The 13,102-nt window shown below is 36.0% G+C and overlaps 2 protein-coding genes across 2 annotated transcripts; one reads left to right on the forward strand and one right to left on the reverse strand.

Annotated features, from left to right (window-relative positions):
• Window positions 1-5,268: 5,268 nt before the first annotated feature.
• LOC112034303 (MDIS1-interacting receptor like kinase 2) lies at window positions 5,269-6,672 on the reverse strand. The gene is made up of 2 exons (XM_024067122.2): window positions 6,015-6,672; window positions 5,269-5,666 (listed from the first exon to the last, which is right to left on the reverse strand). The coding sequence occupies exons 1-2, from the start codon at window positions 6,670-6,672 to the stop codon at window positions 5,269-5,271; spliced, it is 1,056 nt and encodes a 351-aa protein (XP_023922890.2).
• Window positions 6,673-6,863: 191 nt separating this feature from the next.
• On the forward strand, window positions 6,864-11,213 carry LOC136066560 (uncharacterized). The gene is made up of 3 exons (XM_065771036.1): window positions 6,864-6,909; window positions 10,638-10,852; window positions 10,947-11,213. The coding sequence occupies exons 1-3, from the start codon at window positions 6,864-6,866 to the stop codon at window positions 11,211-11,213; spliced, it is 528 nt and encodes a 175-aa protein (XP_065627108.1).
• Window positions 11,214-13,102: the final 1,889 nt, after the last annotated feature.

Raw genomic sequence — 13,102 nt, forward strand, 5'->3', positions numbered from 1 at the left:
TTTTATTTTGTTTCTAGGATTTGCATTGCATTACATTCATGCATTTCATTCTAGGATTTATTTTGTTTTCTCTTAAATAATAATAATAAAAAAAATAAAAAATAAAAAGGAAAAGGAGAAAGCAAAAATGTGTTTGACGTTGTTTTCTTGGTTTTTGAAAACAAGGTTGGTCAATTTATTTACACATATCATGTCCTATGTACCTTGTTTAGCTTTGATGAGCTTATTTATTGCACTTTACTAGTTGAAGCTTTGTAGTGCATGTTGTGTGAGAAAGATGCGTATGATTTTTAATCATTTTGTCTTGATCTTGAAGTCACATGTTATTTGACTGTCAGACTTGATCCTTTTGAGAAAGGCATAAATAACCATCTCACCACTATTCATTAGCCAATCATGAACACCTTAGTGCATATCATAAGATTCTGTGCTCGAGAAAGTGTAGCACATGCACAAAAAGAACATAAGGTGTTGCCTCGGCTTAATTACTTAATGATAAAACTGGTGTGTACTATTAGGCTTGATTCCATCTCACAAACAAAAAAAAGGAGGCAAAAATACAAAAAACTTACATGATTGCAAGCTTTTGTTCTAGGAGATGTGGGAGTTATAGGATGTAACTCTTTAGGTGATAGTCTCTTTTAAATTCTATGTGATGGATTTTGTAGACTTTGTGATTGATTGCTATTCACATATCACCTCACATGTACCTCAAGTTTATGCTAGTTGCACACACTACACAAGTTACTCTTTGCTAAACTTTGTACATGTTATTGTGTGTGTTTTTGGTCTGACCAAGCAAGTTTGAAGATACTTTGAGAATTATGCAAAACATTTTTTTTGCTTGTGAATTTGAAAGGAAGAATGGCTGAAATTATCTTTGAAGAAACTGGGATTAAAATTTGGGTTTTTGAAAAAGCATTCCATCTCATACTCATGCATTTTTTTTTTTGTAATTTAATGCTTTGAGGAGTTATTTTCAAAATATGGTTTGTGCTTTTCAAAACTGTGATTTTTCTCAAAATTTTGTGAACCTCTGCCCATTTCGATCGATCCAGTCTGATTTTCGATCAATCGAAAAAGTGCTTTATTTTGTTGAAAAATGACTGTCTCATTCGATCGATCAAATGTATTTTTCGATCAATCGAAAGTCGCGAATCAGGTTTTTAAAAACACTGTTCTTGACTTTTTCAAATACTTTTTCAAAAGTTTTCAAAAGTCTTTTCTCTCTCTCTCCGACTTGGCAAGCTCAACTATTCCAATTTTTCGTTGTTTTCCTCCGGATTTTTTGCAAGGAATCTCTTTCCTCAAGCTGGTAAGACTCTTTTACCCTTCTTTTTGAATTAATTTTCATGATTTCATGCATAAATCCATGCATTTGAAGGAGATTTTCGAACTTAGCATTTTTGGGATTCTCTGTTGATTCAAGCCTTATTTTGTGCAATTAATCATTGGGTTTTTGTGGGGACACATCATAAACATGATCCTTACTTGTTAATTTGATCAATTTTGAGTTTGGTGAAAAATTGAAAAATCTAGGGTTTGTTCTTGATCCGATTTGGGGCTTTTGTTAAATTGGGTAGAATTTGATGAAATTGGCTTGTTGTGTTGATGTAATTAAGCATTATAATCTATGTGCTGTGTTTTGTAATGCTCAATTCATCAATTTGTTTAAAAATTTTCAATAAGTGGTTTTCAATTTTTGGGGTTTTTGATAGAAATTCCCTGCTCAAGCCAATTTTGTCAATTTAATCTCAATTGAACTTAATTGCTTACTGCATTAGTACATGCATCATGGCATTGTATTTGTTCATGCATCATATAGATTTTCATTCTATTGATTTTTGTGCTAACTTGCAGTCTGCCCTTGGTTTTGTTTTCTTGTGTTCTTTTAGTTTTCTCTTTGTGTCTCTATCCTTTCCTTAGCATCATGCCTAGGAAGACTAGAGCCCGTAGGACTATTCCCTCCTCTTCTCCATCCCCTCCTTCCTTTGACCGTGAGAAGTTTCCAAGTGAGAAAAACCAAGAGATTTTTGAGAAGCTAAATCTTAGGAGAAAGATTTGGGCTGAGCGTTTTGTTCTGTTAGATGAACTTGATCCTGCCATTAGGGCAAACTTTGAGCGTCGGGGCTGGTTACCCTTGGTGGATGTTTCTGATCCTCCTCCACCTTCTGCCTTGATTAGAGAGTTCTTTTCGAACATCTCTATCCGCATCTATGATTCCAACACTTTAGTAAAAAGTTGGATACGAGGCGTAGAGTACACCATTACTCCTCAGGTAGTGGCTGATGTTCTAGAGGTACCATTGGTCTAGAATCCTGTCTATCCGTATGACGAGTCTCCCGAGTTGAGCGACATTTTGTCTTACATCACTGGGACTACTGTCTAGTGGGGTTCTGATCCCAGGATCACTTCTGCTGAGCTTTCCAAGTTACACTATCTGTTCTTTAGGATAGCTTGTCATTCTATCTGGCCCATTTCTCATGTTCACACCATTCCTCTTGAGAGGTGTGTGTTTTTGTATGCCCTGGTTACTGATGCTCCTATTAGTTTTCCCCATCTCTTTCTTCGTTCTTTGAATGATGTTTATAGGAGTTCATCTACTACTCATGCTCTTGTACATCCTATTTTCATTCATAGGATTTTGCTTTATCTTGATCTTAGTGGCTTCCCTTCCTCTGAGCCCGTTCATGTGATAGCTCCCATAGGTCCGTCTTTTCTTAGACAGAGGGTCGCTCATCTTCGAGCTGGTTCTAAACACCCTAGGTCTGAGCCGTCTAGTAGTGCACCTCCTCCTTTTTCTTCTACAGGTCTTGCTGGTGAGATGTTCCTGATCCAGTTGGTGATAATGCTACTGCTACTGATGTTCCTCCACCTCCTTCGGCCGACTTTGATGTTCGTCGTACTCTGGAGACTATCATGACTGTTCAGGCAGCTCATGGTCAGATTTTGGTGGACTTACTAGATGAGATTCATGCTCTCCGAGCCGACTTTGCGCGTCTTCACTCACCCTCACCACCTCCTTTTGATGGCGACTTGTGATTGCCCTTTGGCATTTCGTCACAAAAAGGGGGAGTGGAGTTTTGTCTTGTAGAGGAGTTTTTGTAGTTAGGGGGAGATTTTTTTTGTTACTTTGTGTTTGTGAGGAGCTTGTGGAGTTTTTAGATTGTATCTAGGTGCTTCACTTTGTATATCATTTTTGGGGATATTCATGTTAGGGGGAGTAACATTGATTGATATACATCTTATATTCATTGATTCTTGTTGCTTTGTGATTCACTGCTTATTGATTTATATTTATGAGTTGTTCATTCATATATGTCTTTATTTTGTGTTGTGTGAATCTTACAAGAATGTTATACCTGTTGTTTTACTCTTTTCTGTCACACATGCGTTTATGCGTTTGTTGAGTATTTCAGGAATATACAAGTTGATTCAACTAAGCTACTGTCTACACTTGCAACCGATGGATAGTAGTTAGGGTTGAATTTGAGTTTATGAGCATTATCTTTGTAAAGGGCTTTTTACTTATAAAATTTTGAGCTTTTAATTAGGGTTTTGTCACGGATTGCCAAAGGGGGAGTTTGTTAGGTTCTAAAGGTTTAGGAATTTATGTATTTAGAACTCTAATTTGTAATATTGGCAAACCATGATCAAAACGATATGTTTAGTCTTGTTATAGTGTGCTCAAAGTTGTTTAATTATTGTAAAGTTGGAATCGAAAGACTGTAGATGCATTGGGGCATTTCGGTCTGGCTCGATCGATCGAATAATAGATTCGATCGATCGAAAGTCGACTAGATTGCATTTTCTGCAGAATTTCTAACTCAGCCCTAACTCATTGAACATTTAGGGTTTTATGTTTTTGCCCTAGGTATATAAGGCAAAACCCTAGCCACGTTTTTAGAGTTGCTCCAGTTGTGTTGTTGCTCATACATTGCTATTTTGTGTAAATCTCTTGTGAGATCTAGAGGAGCTTTCCTTTACACAAAGCTTAGGGTTTTCAAGTTAGAGATAGTATCAACATCTTGATGATTAACTTGGTTGCTACCATTGAAGCTTAAAGAATATCAAGCGTGGGTGCTTGTAGCTGATTGAAGAATTCAAGAAAGAAGGAGTCCGTGGATTCGGAGCTTGCACGTGGTCGTGTCAGTAAGTTCTACTGGTGGGTAGCATTAGGAAGTCAAGCGGGGAGATTGTAGTCCTTCTGTATGAACTTCAATTCTTTCATAGTGGATTCAGGTTTGCCTTGAGGATTGGTGGGTCAAATCCTCCATAGGTTTTTGCTGTGTGGTTTCCTGGGTGATTATATCATTGTGTCTTTTATTATTCCGCTGCTTTATTATTTTGATATGATTATTTGATTGCTTTAACCTAGTATTGCATAATTTGACTAAGTAACAACTTGGCTAATTAATCTAGGTTAACCAATCTAGTTGTTCTAAGGGGTCTAAAACCGTTCACAATCGAATTGTATCCTTCCTTCCTCCCCATTAATTTTTGACCATGTAAAAGGTCAGCCCACAAAACCTAAATCATGGAAGGCACACAGATTAATAACCCCTCTGAATCTATCCATTTGTCTAGCCGGTCTAGGATTTCTCCCTACTTTTTCATCCCTACCGAGTATCTCATTAAAATCTCCAATGCACAACCATGGGTGCTGATTATGAGTCCCAAAAGATTCAAGTGCAATATTAGTCTTGATTAATGTTGAAGTTATTTACCAATCTCCCAAATGATATGAAAAAAAAAAAATTAAAAATCTTAGTATGCTAATATTTTTACTCATATGTTGAATAAAATTGTGTCTATAAGCTACAAATATATTATTTGAAGATATGTGAGTATAGTAAAATTAAGTACTTAGTATTAGTTTTGACTTAATACATATAAAATTTTGCAAGGTCCATTAGAATGAAGGATTCATGAAAATAAATTATGAGAAAAAAAATAACATTCAATTGAATTGGGAAGAACTATAGGTTATTAGTAAAAAATTCTTCTCTTGATCATGAGTCTAGATGCAAGCATTAAACATCAAGGTAGAGAGAGATCTAGAAAGTCATAAGTTTGAACATAGAATATGCCATAGTGAACGATGTCATGTCAGTTATTATGAAAAATACAAGCTACAAATTGTAAAGAAGAATAGATATACCATACAGAATTACATGATTTTTTACAGCTTATTTTAGCACACAACATTTTCTTTTCATATAAGTTCATCAGGCAAATTGATACTAGAGTTAACAATTAATAAGCACTTCATGATTGAGTTTCAATATCTCCAACCACATAATTTTCTTGGTTCTTCAACTGCCATAGTGAAACTGCATGTAAGGGCTTGGCTATTGGTTTCTTCCGGGAAAGAAATTCTTGGGACACCCAATTCATTGTTGGCCGATACTTTGGTTTGGTGCATAAGCATGCAAATGCTATAGTTGCAACAAAGAAAATATCCCGTGCAACTATACGATTTGGTGGCAGCAAGCGCTGGTCTAATATTTCATTTAACATCATATTTCGAGAAGATGTCGATGCCGATGACGATGATAATGTATTCAAGAGTTCTCCTGGATGTATTCCCATTAATATTTCTAATGCCACCACACCAAAACTATAGACATCACATTTTTCAGTCAACACCAAAGTATACGCAAACTCTGCATAGGAAGAAAAAAAGAAGAAGAAAGCTATTAAAAATGCAATATCTTTGTTCTTTATTTTCTTTTATATTTTTACAAATTTTATGTAGCATCTCTGTTCTTTCTTTTCTTTTTTATTTTTATAAGTTTTCTTCATGGAAAGGTTGTTCAAAACTTGTCATTTCATCAAAATTATATGGTGGAATGATTGCTTGCTACCATGCATGATTCAGTTCTTTTAACAAACAATAGGTAACCAAACTAGCATGATTATTTGGAATGCCCCCATATAGCTAACCTTTTAAAATAATACCTTAGAGAATGGGGAAGATACAAGATATAGTATAAAATAAAATAAAAAATCACCTGGTGCAATATAACCATAAGTCCCAGCAACTAAAGTTTGATTGGAGGAGTTAGGATCAAGAAGTCTAGCTGTACCAAAATCAGAGACAAATGCCTCCAACTCGGAGTTCAATAAAATGTTGTTGCTGCTTATATCTCGATGAACAATTGTTGAGATGCAATCATGATGCATGTAAGATATAGCATGTGATATGCCTTTGATGATGTTCACCCTCTTTGTCCAATCCAATTCCACAGCCTCAACATCATTATTTAGCACACAAAACAAGCTTCCCCTTTCCATGTATTCATAGATCAAAAACATGCATCGTTTATGCAAACAGTAACCATGAAGTTTCACAATGTTCCGATGTCGAATTTCTGTCAACATTTTAACCTCGTTCTTGAAACTCCTATCAAAATTTGGGTCCTCAGCCTCTAAGCGATGAAGTTTTTTCAGGGCAACCACTTTGCCACTAGGCAACTGTGCTTTGTAAACACTACCATAACCACCAGTTCCAATACAATATCTAATGTCAAAGTCCTCTGTGGCTTCAATGATGTCTTCAAATGCAATATTGCCATCATAATTCCATATTGAGAACAAGTTCCCATTTTTTGTACCCTTTAACTCAGCATGTGTTTTCATTGGAAATACAACATTCTTGACCGAACACATTTTTTTTGACAAGCTCTTACAACATTGAGAGCAGAGAAAATACACAAAAAGGTGTAAAAGGGTGACAAAAGAAAAAGAAACAAATAAAAGAATGAGGGGAACCAAAAATTTATTTTTGAACTTTGGGTGTTCAACTTTCTCTCTTCCATCTTCCATGGAAGGCCCAATAAATTCAATAGCCGAAGGGGAAGATGGAGCAAGAGGAGAAGCCGAAGGAGAACTTAAAGATGGAGATGGGCAATGAGCAAAATTTTTGATGTCAGCCCATAAATCCTTGTTGCCGATAAATACTTCGAATCTATAATTTTTTCCATTGGATGACTATATCTAGCGGACTTTCTATGAACTTGCACTTCTAACTACCAAGTCTGGAGTCGTTACCAATAATCTTAATGTGAACACTTTGTTAAAGGTTCCGCATGAGGTCCACACGGTCCTTCGGCCTTTAAGTGCTTGTAGTCACAAATAAAAACAAATCCACTCTAAAAATGAATATTCCATCTTGCTTCTTCACTTCTCTTTCTCGACATTACTTTCAAGTGTATTTAGATAAACTCATGATACTAATCAACAGTAAATTAGAAAATATGCTTCAAAGGGAACCAAGGCCATAATAACAATTATTCATCAGGAAAAAAAAAATTAAAATAAAGACCACAATAACAATTGATTTTGCAAGGAGTAATTAAGGATATTGTTAGAATTATGTGGTTGAAATAATTTAACATGGTATTAATATAAAAGGTCTTGAGTTTAATCTATATCTTTTCCACTTTACCTCCCATTTAAAATCCAACATGTTAGAGCTCATATATTAAAAGGGAGTTTAAGCCCACACATAAATTAGAGTTATGTAGCTCAAGCTTTTAGGGCCATTGGTATGTTAACAGATATTAAACTACAAGTGGAAAACGGAAGAAAATTAGTCCAGTGTAAGAGCACCTTGGATTTTTTTTTTTTTTTAAAAAAAAAAAAAAAAAAAAAAAAAAAAAAAAAAAGTGGTTGGATTTTCTTCCTAATGCAATTGAGGTGAAACATTTCTACATTGCACTGTCCTTGGATGACTATCTCCGCAGTCATCGCAGCAAGAAGTAGCACATTTTGTTAAAATCTTCACCTGGAAATAATGCGGTTAGTTAATTGTTAGAAATCCTACATTGGATAATTATGACCCGTCGATAATATAATATAATTGGATTAAAATTTATAGGTTTAAACTTTTAGATTTAGTGTTGTGCTCATATATTAGAGAATATAGTTGAAAATTAAAAATCCATTAAGAATTAAAAATCTGATAACTGACTGAGTAGATTAATTGGTGCTCTCATATGGTAAAAAATTTCAGTTGCTACTTGTTAGAAGTCGTTGTCCTTTGATTTTTCAGTGTAGAAAATTAATTATTGGCTACTTGTCAAGGAAGAGGAACCAACCATTCATATGCAATGAGGACTACCAAATTCACCTAGCCCCAAGCAAGGGTTAGATCTTATAAACTTCCAAGATCAAGTCAAAAGTCAAGACCCTATTACTGTCAAATAAATTAATATTGCAAGTCTGTCAAGATCAAAGCAAGCTAATTTTCTTTTGCATGGGTCCCTTTGCATAGACTGACTCCAGTCAATACAGCCTTCTGAATAATCTGAACTATTAATCAAAAAGTGACACACACTCCAGTGTAAATATGAAAATGCAAGGAAATTGTGACTTCAAGTAATTATCCTAAATCAAAAGAACACGAAAAAAAAAAAATGTATTGCTAACCAAGGATATACATATGTATATCATTCACATACATAAATAAACATTCCATATTTTCAAAATTTTAAAACTATTAAAGGAAGCTGGACCTGGATCTTTCGTTGTGTTTTTGCAATTTTTAAAGCCACCTATATCAAGCATAGGCGTATGTAATATGTTAGTGTTTAAGGCCCGCTTATCACAAAATCAATCAACTTTTAACCAGTTAATTAATTAATTACTTAATTATGCTCTTGATTAAAATAATTAACACATCATACAAGTACAAATCACGCAAACACTAGAAATGATGATCTAGGAAAACTAATGAAACTACCCGTTTCATAGTAAAAAACTTAGAGGGGATTTAACTTAAACAATCCTTAAAGTAACATGTCCACTAATAGATTTGAAGTTTATACAATAGGTTTAACCCTAAATCGCTCCGAATCCACAAGCTCTTATATGTATATATATTATGAATTGTAGCACATGAACGCTCTTGTTGTGCCTATGAGATCTCCTCTCAAAGATTTGATCAGCAATTATTGTTAATTGATTGCGACAACTTTGTTTTATAACCAGATATGATGTTTGCATCAGTCTCTAGTTGTAGCTTCAAAAGGATTTGGAAAATTTCTAGATCTATGTACAAAAACACTATCCTTTTGTGTGTCAAAAACGTGTTATAGGTTTTGTATTTATAAGAACTTAAGTTCCATCAAAGCCTAGATCAAATGGCTAAGATAAGAAGCTGAAATTTCAATCTACATGAATCTCGATAAGTACCGAGAAGAGTAGTTCAACTAGTCAAGTTAAGTGACTTTCAACCTGTTAAGCCTGCAGTCGAAATGCAGTATTCCAGCACTCTATGTTTTGCATTTTTGAGTCTACAACTAAACTGAACTTGATTTATCTTGATCCAAGGAATAATTCAACATTAATCAACTAGACAAACTACGTTCTAAGTTTTTACATTTTTTCTTGGTTGGCAACCTAAAATTATAGACTTTACATTAAAAAAAACATATACAAAATTAATAGGATTTGCGTTAGTCTAGTTACTATACATGTTGGATTCATGCTAGCGTCCATTCTTGCATTTTTGTGATTAACGTGTGTTAACGAGTAATGGGTTGTGGGCTTTAGGCTCACCTTGTTTACTTGTAGAGCATACTTGTACTACACACTTTGCCTCCTATATAAAGGCACTCATGTATACTCTATTACATGTGAAATACAATACTATTGAATTTAGTATTTCTAACATGGTATCAGAGCCACTGCTCTGACCTTTTCTAAGTAGTCTTCTCTCTATTGGTATTACTTCATTCTCAACATCGCTTTCACCGTCACAGCAGCCGCCGCAGCCCCTCGCCATCTAACCTTCAACGTCTTCCAGCTGTTGTCCTTGGGTTTTAGACCTATAGCCGCCACCGTTGAGAGTCCCACACTGCAAAGACCACTGCTATTTTCATCACCGCCGTGAATATTGCTCCGATTAATTTTCTGCAGGTACCACTGTGATTGTCTTACGCCGATCTACTCACTTATAGAAGCCTCGCAGCCATTGAAGTCTGCACTCACCCTTACATGTCGCTCAGATGTTCTGCACTGTAGCTCACGCGTCATCAACGGCTCCAAGTTGACGTCACCTTTGACATCGATAGTGCCACATTAGCCCTAGCTTATGTCAGCATCTACTCATCTGCTAACATCAATGCCACGTCAAGCTCTGTTGCATTCCTATGGCACTATACATCACCTAACTTGTCTAGGTACCTCTCAACAAAATGGTCGAGCCGAACGAAAACTTCATCATATTATTGACATTGTTCGTGCTCTTCTTCTTTCTGCTAAAGTTCTTGCCCCATTTTGAGGTTAAGCTACTCTTCATACTATTCATGCTGTTAATCACATTTCAAGCACTGTCATCCATAATCAAACTCCATATGAGCGCCTTTTTGGGTCACTCCCTAACTATCATCACCTACGCTCCTTCGGTTCTGCTTGTTTCATTCTTTTATAGCCTCATGAGCACAACAAACTTGAGCCTCGATCCAGACTTTGTTGTTTTCTTGGCTATGGTGAAACTCAAAAGGGGTATCAATGTTATGATTCTGTCTCTCATCGTCTTCGTGTTTCCCGTAATGTTGTCTTTTGGGAACACTGCTCATTTGTTGAACCCTCTTACTTCTATTCTTCCCTGACTACCTCCTCTGTTTTAGAAATCTTTCCAGATGAGTCACATATTCCTTCTACAAATACTCTTGATCCTGCTTTGGACTTCTCTATCCAACTGCTAGATATTTTTGATGCTTCTCTTGGATCACCCTCTCATGAACAGGTTGATGACAAGCTACCCCACTTTGAGCCTAAGTCCCTTGCTCCTGCTTGGCTTGACAATCTTCCAAAAGACATTTCACCTCGTCACTCAACTCGGGTAAGATTCATTTCTGCACATTTACTTGACTATCATTATTACATTACACAAGCCTTACACCTATCGTGAGGCTTCCACTGACCCTTTATGACAGATTGCAATGAAAGAGAAACTTGATGCATTATCCAAAAACCGTACTTGGGATTTAGTTACTCTCCTTCCTAGACAGTTTGTGGTTGGTTGTAAGTGGATCTACAAGATCAAGACTCGCTCTGATGGGTCCATTAAGTGCTATAAGGCTCATCTTGTTGCAAAAGGTTTTACACAGGAGTATGTGATTGATTATGAAGAGACCTTTGCTCCGATTGCTCGTCTCTCATCTGTTCATGCCCTCTTAGCTATTGTCGCTGCTAGTAAATGAGACATTTTTCAGATGGATATCAAAAATACATTCCTAAATGGGGATTTAAGTGAAGAATTTTATATGCAACCTCCTCCTGGTCTAAATCAACCAAGGTTTGTTACTTTCGACATGCACTTTATGGCCTTAAACAAGCTCCAAGAGTTTGGTTTGCCAAGTTAAGCTCCACCATCTTTCACTTGGGTTACACTACCAGTCCTTATGATTCTGCTTTATTTCTTCGTCGCACTGACAAAAGCACCATTTTGCTTCTCCTATATGTGGATGATATGATTATAACTGGTGATGACCTTAGTGGCATTCAAGAACTCAAGGACTTTCTCAGTCAGCATTTTGAGATGAAAGATCTTGGACATCTCAGCTACTTCTTGGGTCTTGAAATCACTTATTCCACAAATGGTCTTTATATTACTCAAGCCAAGTATACTTTTAAACTTTTGTCTTGCGCTAGATTCATTGACAGCAAGACTACTAACACTCCAGTTGAACTTAATGCGCATGTGACTCCCTCGGGGGGGGGGGGGGGGGGGGGGGGGGGGGTGGGGGGAATAGTTTGTACGTGAGAGAGCTAAACATGTGTGTAAGGAGACTGAAGATGCAGGCTTAAAACATTTTACTTGTTTTGTAAAGGGTTGGCTTATAAATCGAGCCTTAGAGACTCGATTTCTAGGTAGACGCCATATGGAAAAAACACCAAATCAGACGTGATCAGAACACTAAAATCAAGTCTTTGAGACTCGATTTATAAGTCTTAAATTGAGTCTTTTAAACTCAAAATGTTAATAAAAAATATAGTTTTGTAATCGTGCTTATTAATTATATAGTTTTGTAATCGTGCTTATTAATTATATTGTTTGGCAAACAAAGTTAGTTTTTAATTTCTCCAAAAAAAAAAAAGTTAATTTCCAATTTTGTCCCTTTAGCAAATGTACTTCCAAATCAGAAACAATCCCATTCCCATCATTAGAATTTCAATTCAGGAAAAAGGTAGAAGTAACAAACAAAAAATGGAAGACAACAACAACAATCAGAGCATGATATCGCGAGAGAAGCTGGACCAAGCCGCTAGCTGGGTGAGCTCCACCGTCGTCTCCGCCTTCTTCTCTTCCCTCCAGCGCTTTTCCTGTGTCAACGTCGCCACCACCGACCCCGAAGACGAAGAAGAAAACGAGACCAATCTACCCCAAAACGACACCCGAACCCACCTCCAAAACGGCACCGTCAATGTCAATGTCCAACAACCAAACGACGTCACCAAGCTCCCCGTCTGATTCATTCTCATCCATCTTCTTCGGTATTCAATTCCCGCGTGCTTATGTAAAAATGTTTTAGGGTTTTTTTTTTTGTTGGCTGAATCAAATTATAAGAGCTTGAAATAGATAATTTGTGCCTGAAAATATATCCATATGAATGTGTTCTTGTGTGGATAATTGAAATTTAGCGTATTTTCTGTGCATTTAATCCAATGATATAGAAAATTTTATGCTTTTTAAGCCCATTGATTATTGGGGTTTTTATTTTTGGTTTATTTTTTATTATTCATAATTGTACATGGTTAATGTTTGTTGAACAAATTAGGAAGCAAATCCCTAATTTTAGTGAAAAGCTTAGTCTTTTAAATGTTTGATTATGAAAGTTTAGGGTTTTGCTTTTTATGTATTGGTGGTTTGTTTGGCTGGCATTGGCAGCATGGTTTGGAGCTCTCAAATTGAGATCAAATGGGATTCAAGGCTTCAGTTCATATTTTTGATTCAAAACCCATTTTCATGGTGCCAAAAAGATTCAATTTTTAAGCTCCTATTGCTTGCTGTAGGCACCAGATTCGTCAAACGGGGCACTGGTGTTAAATTAGATGATTTATATTTGTGGGTCTAGAATTTTCTACTAAG

This window comes from Quercus suber, unplaced genomic scaffold, assembly GCF_002906115.3.
Source record: "Quercus suber isolate HL8 unplaced genomic scaffold, Cork oak 2.0 scaffold_38, whole genome shotgun sequence".
NCBI classification, from domain to species: Eukaryota; Viridiplantae; Streptophyta; class Magnoliopsida; order Fagales; family Fagaceae; genus Quercus; species Quercus suber.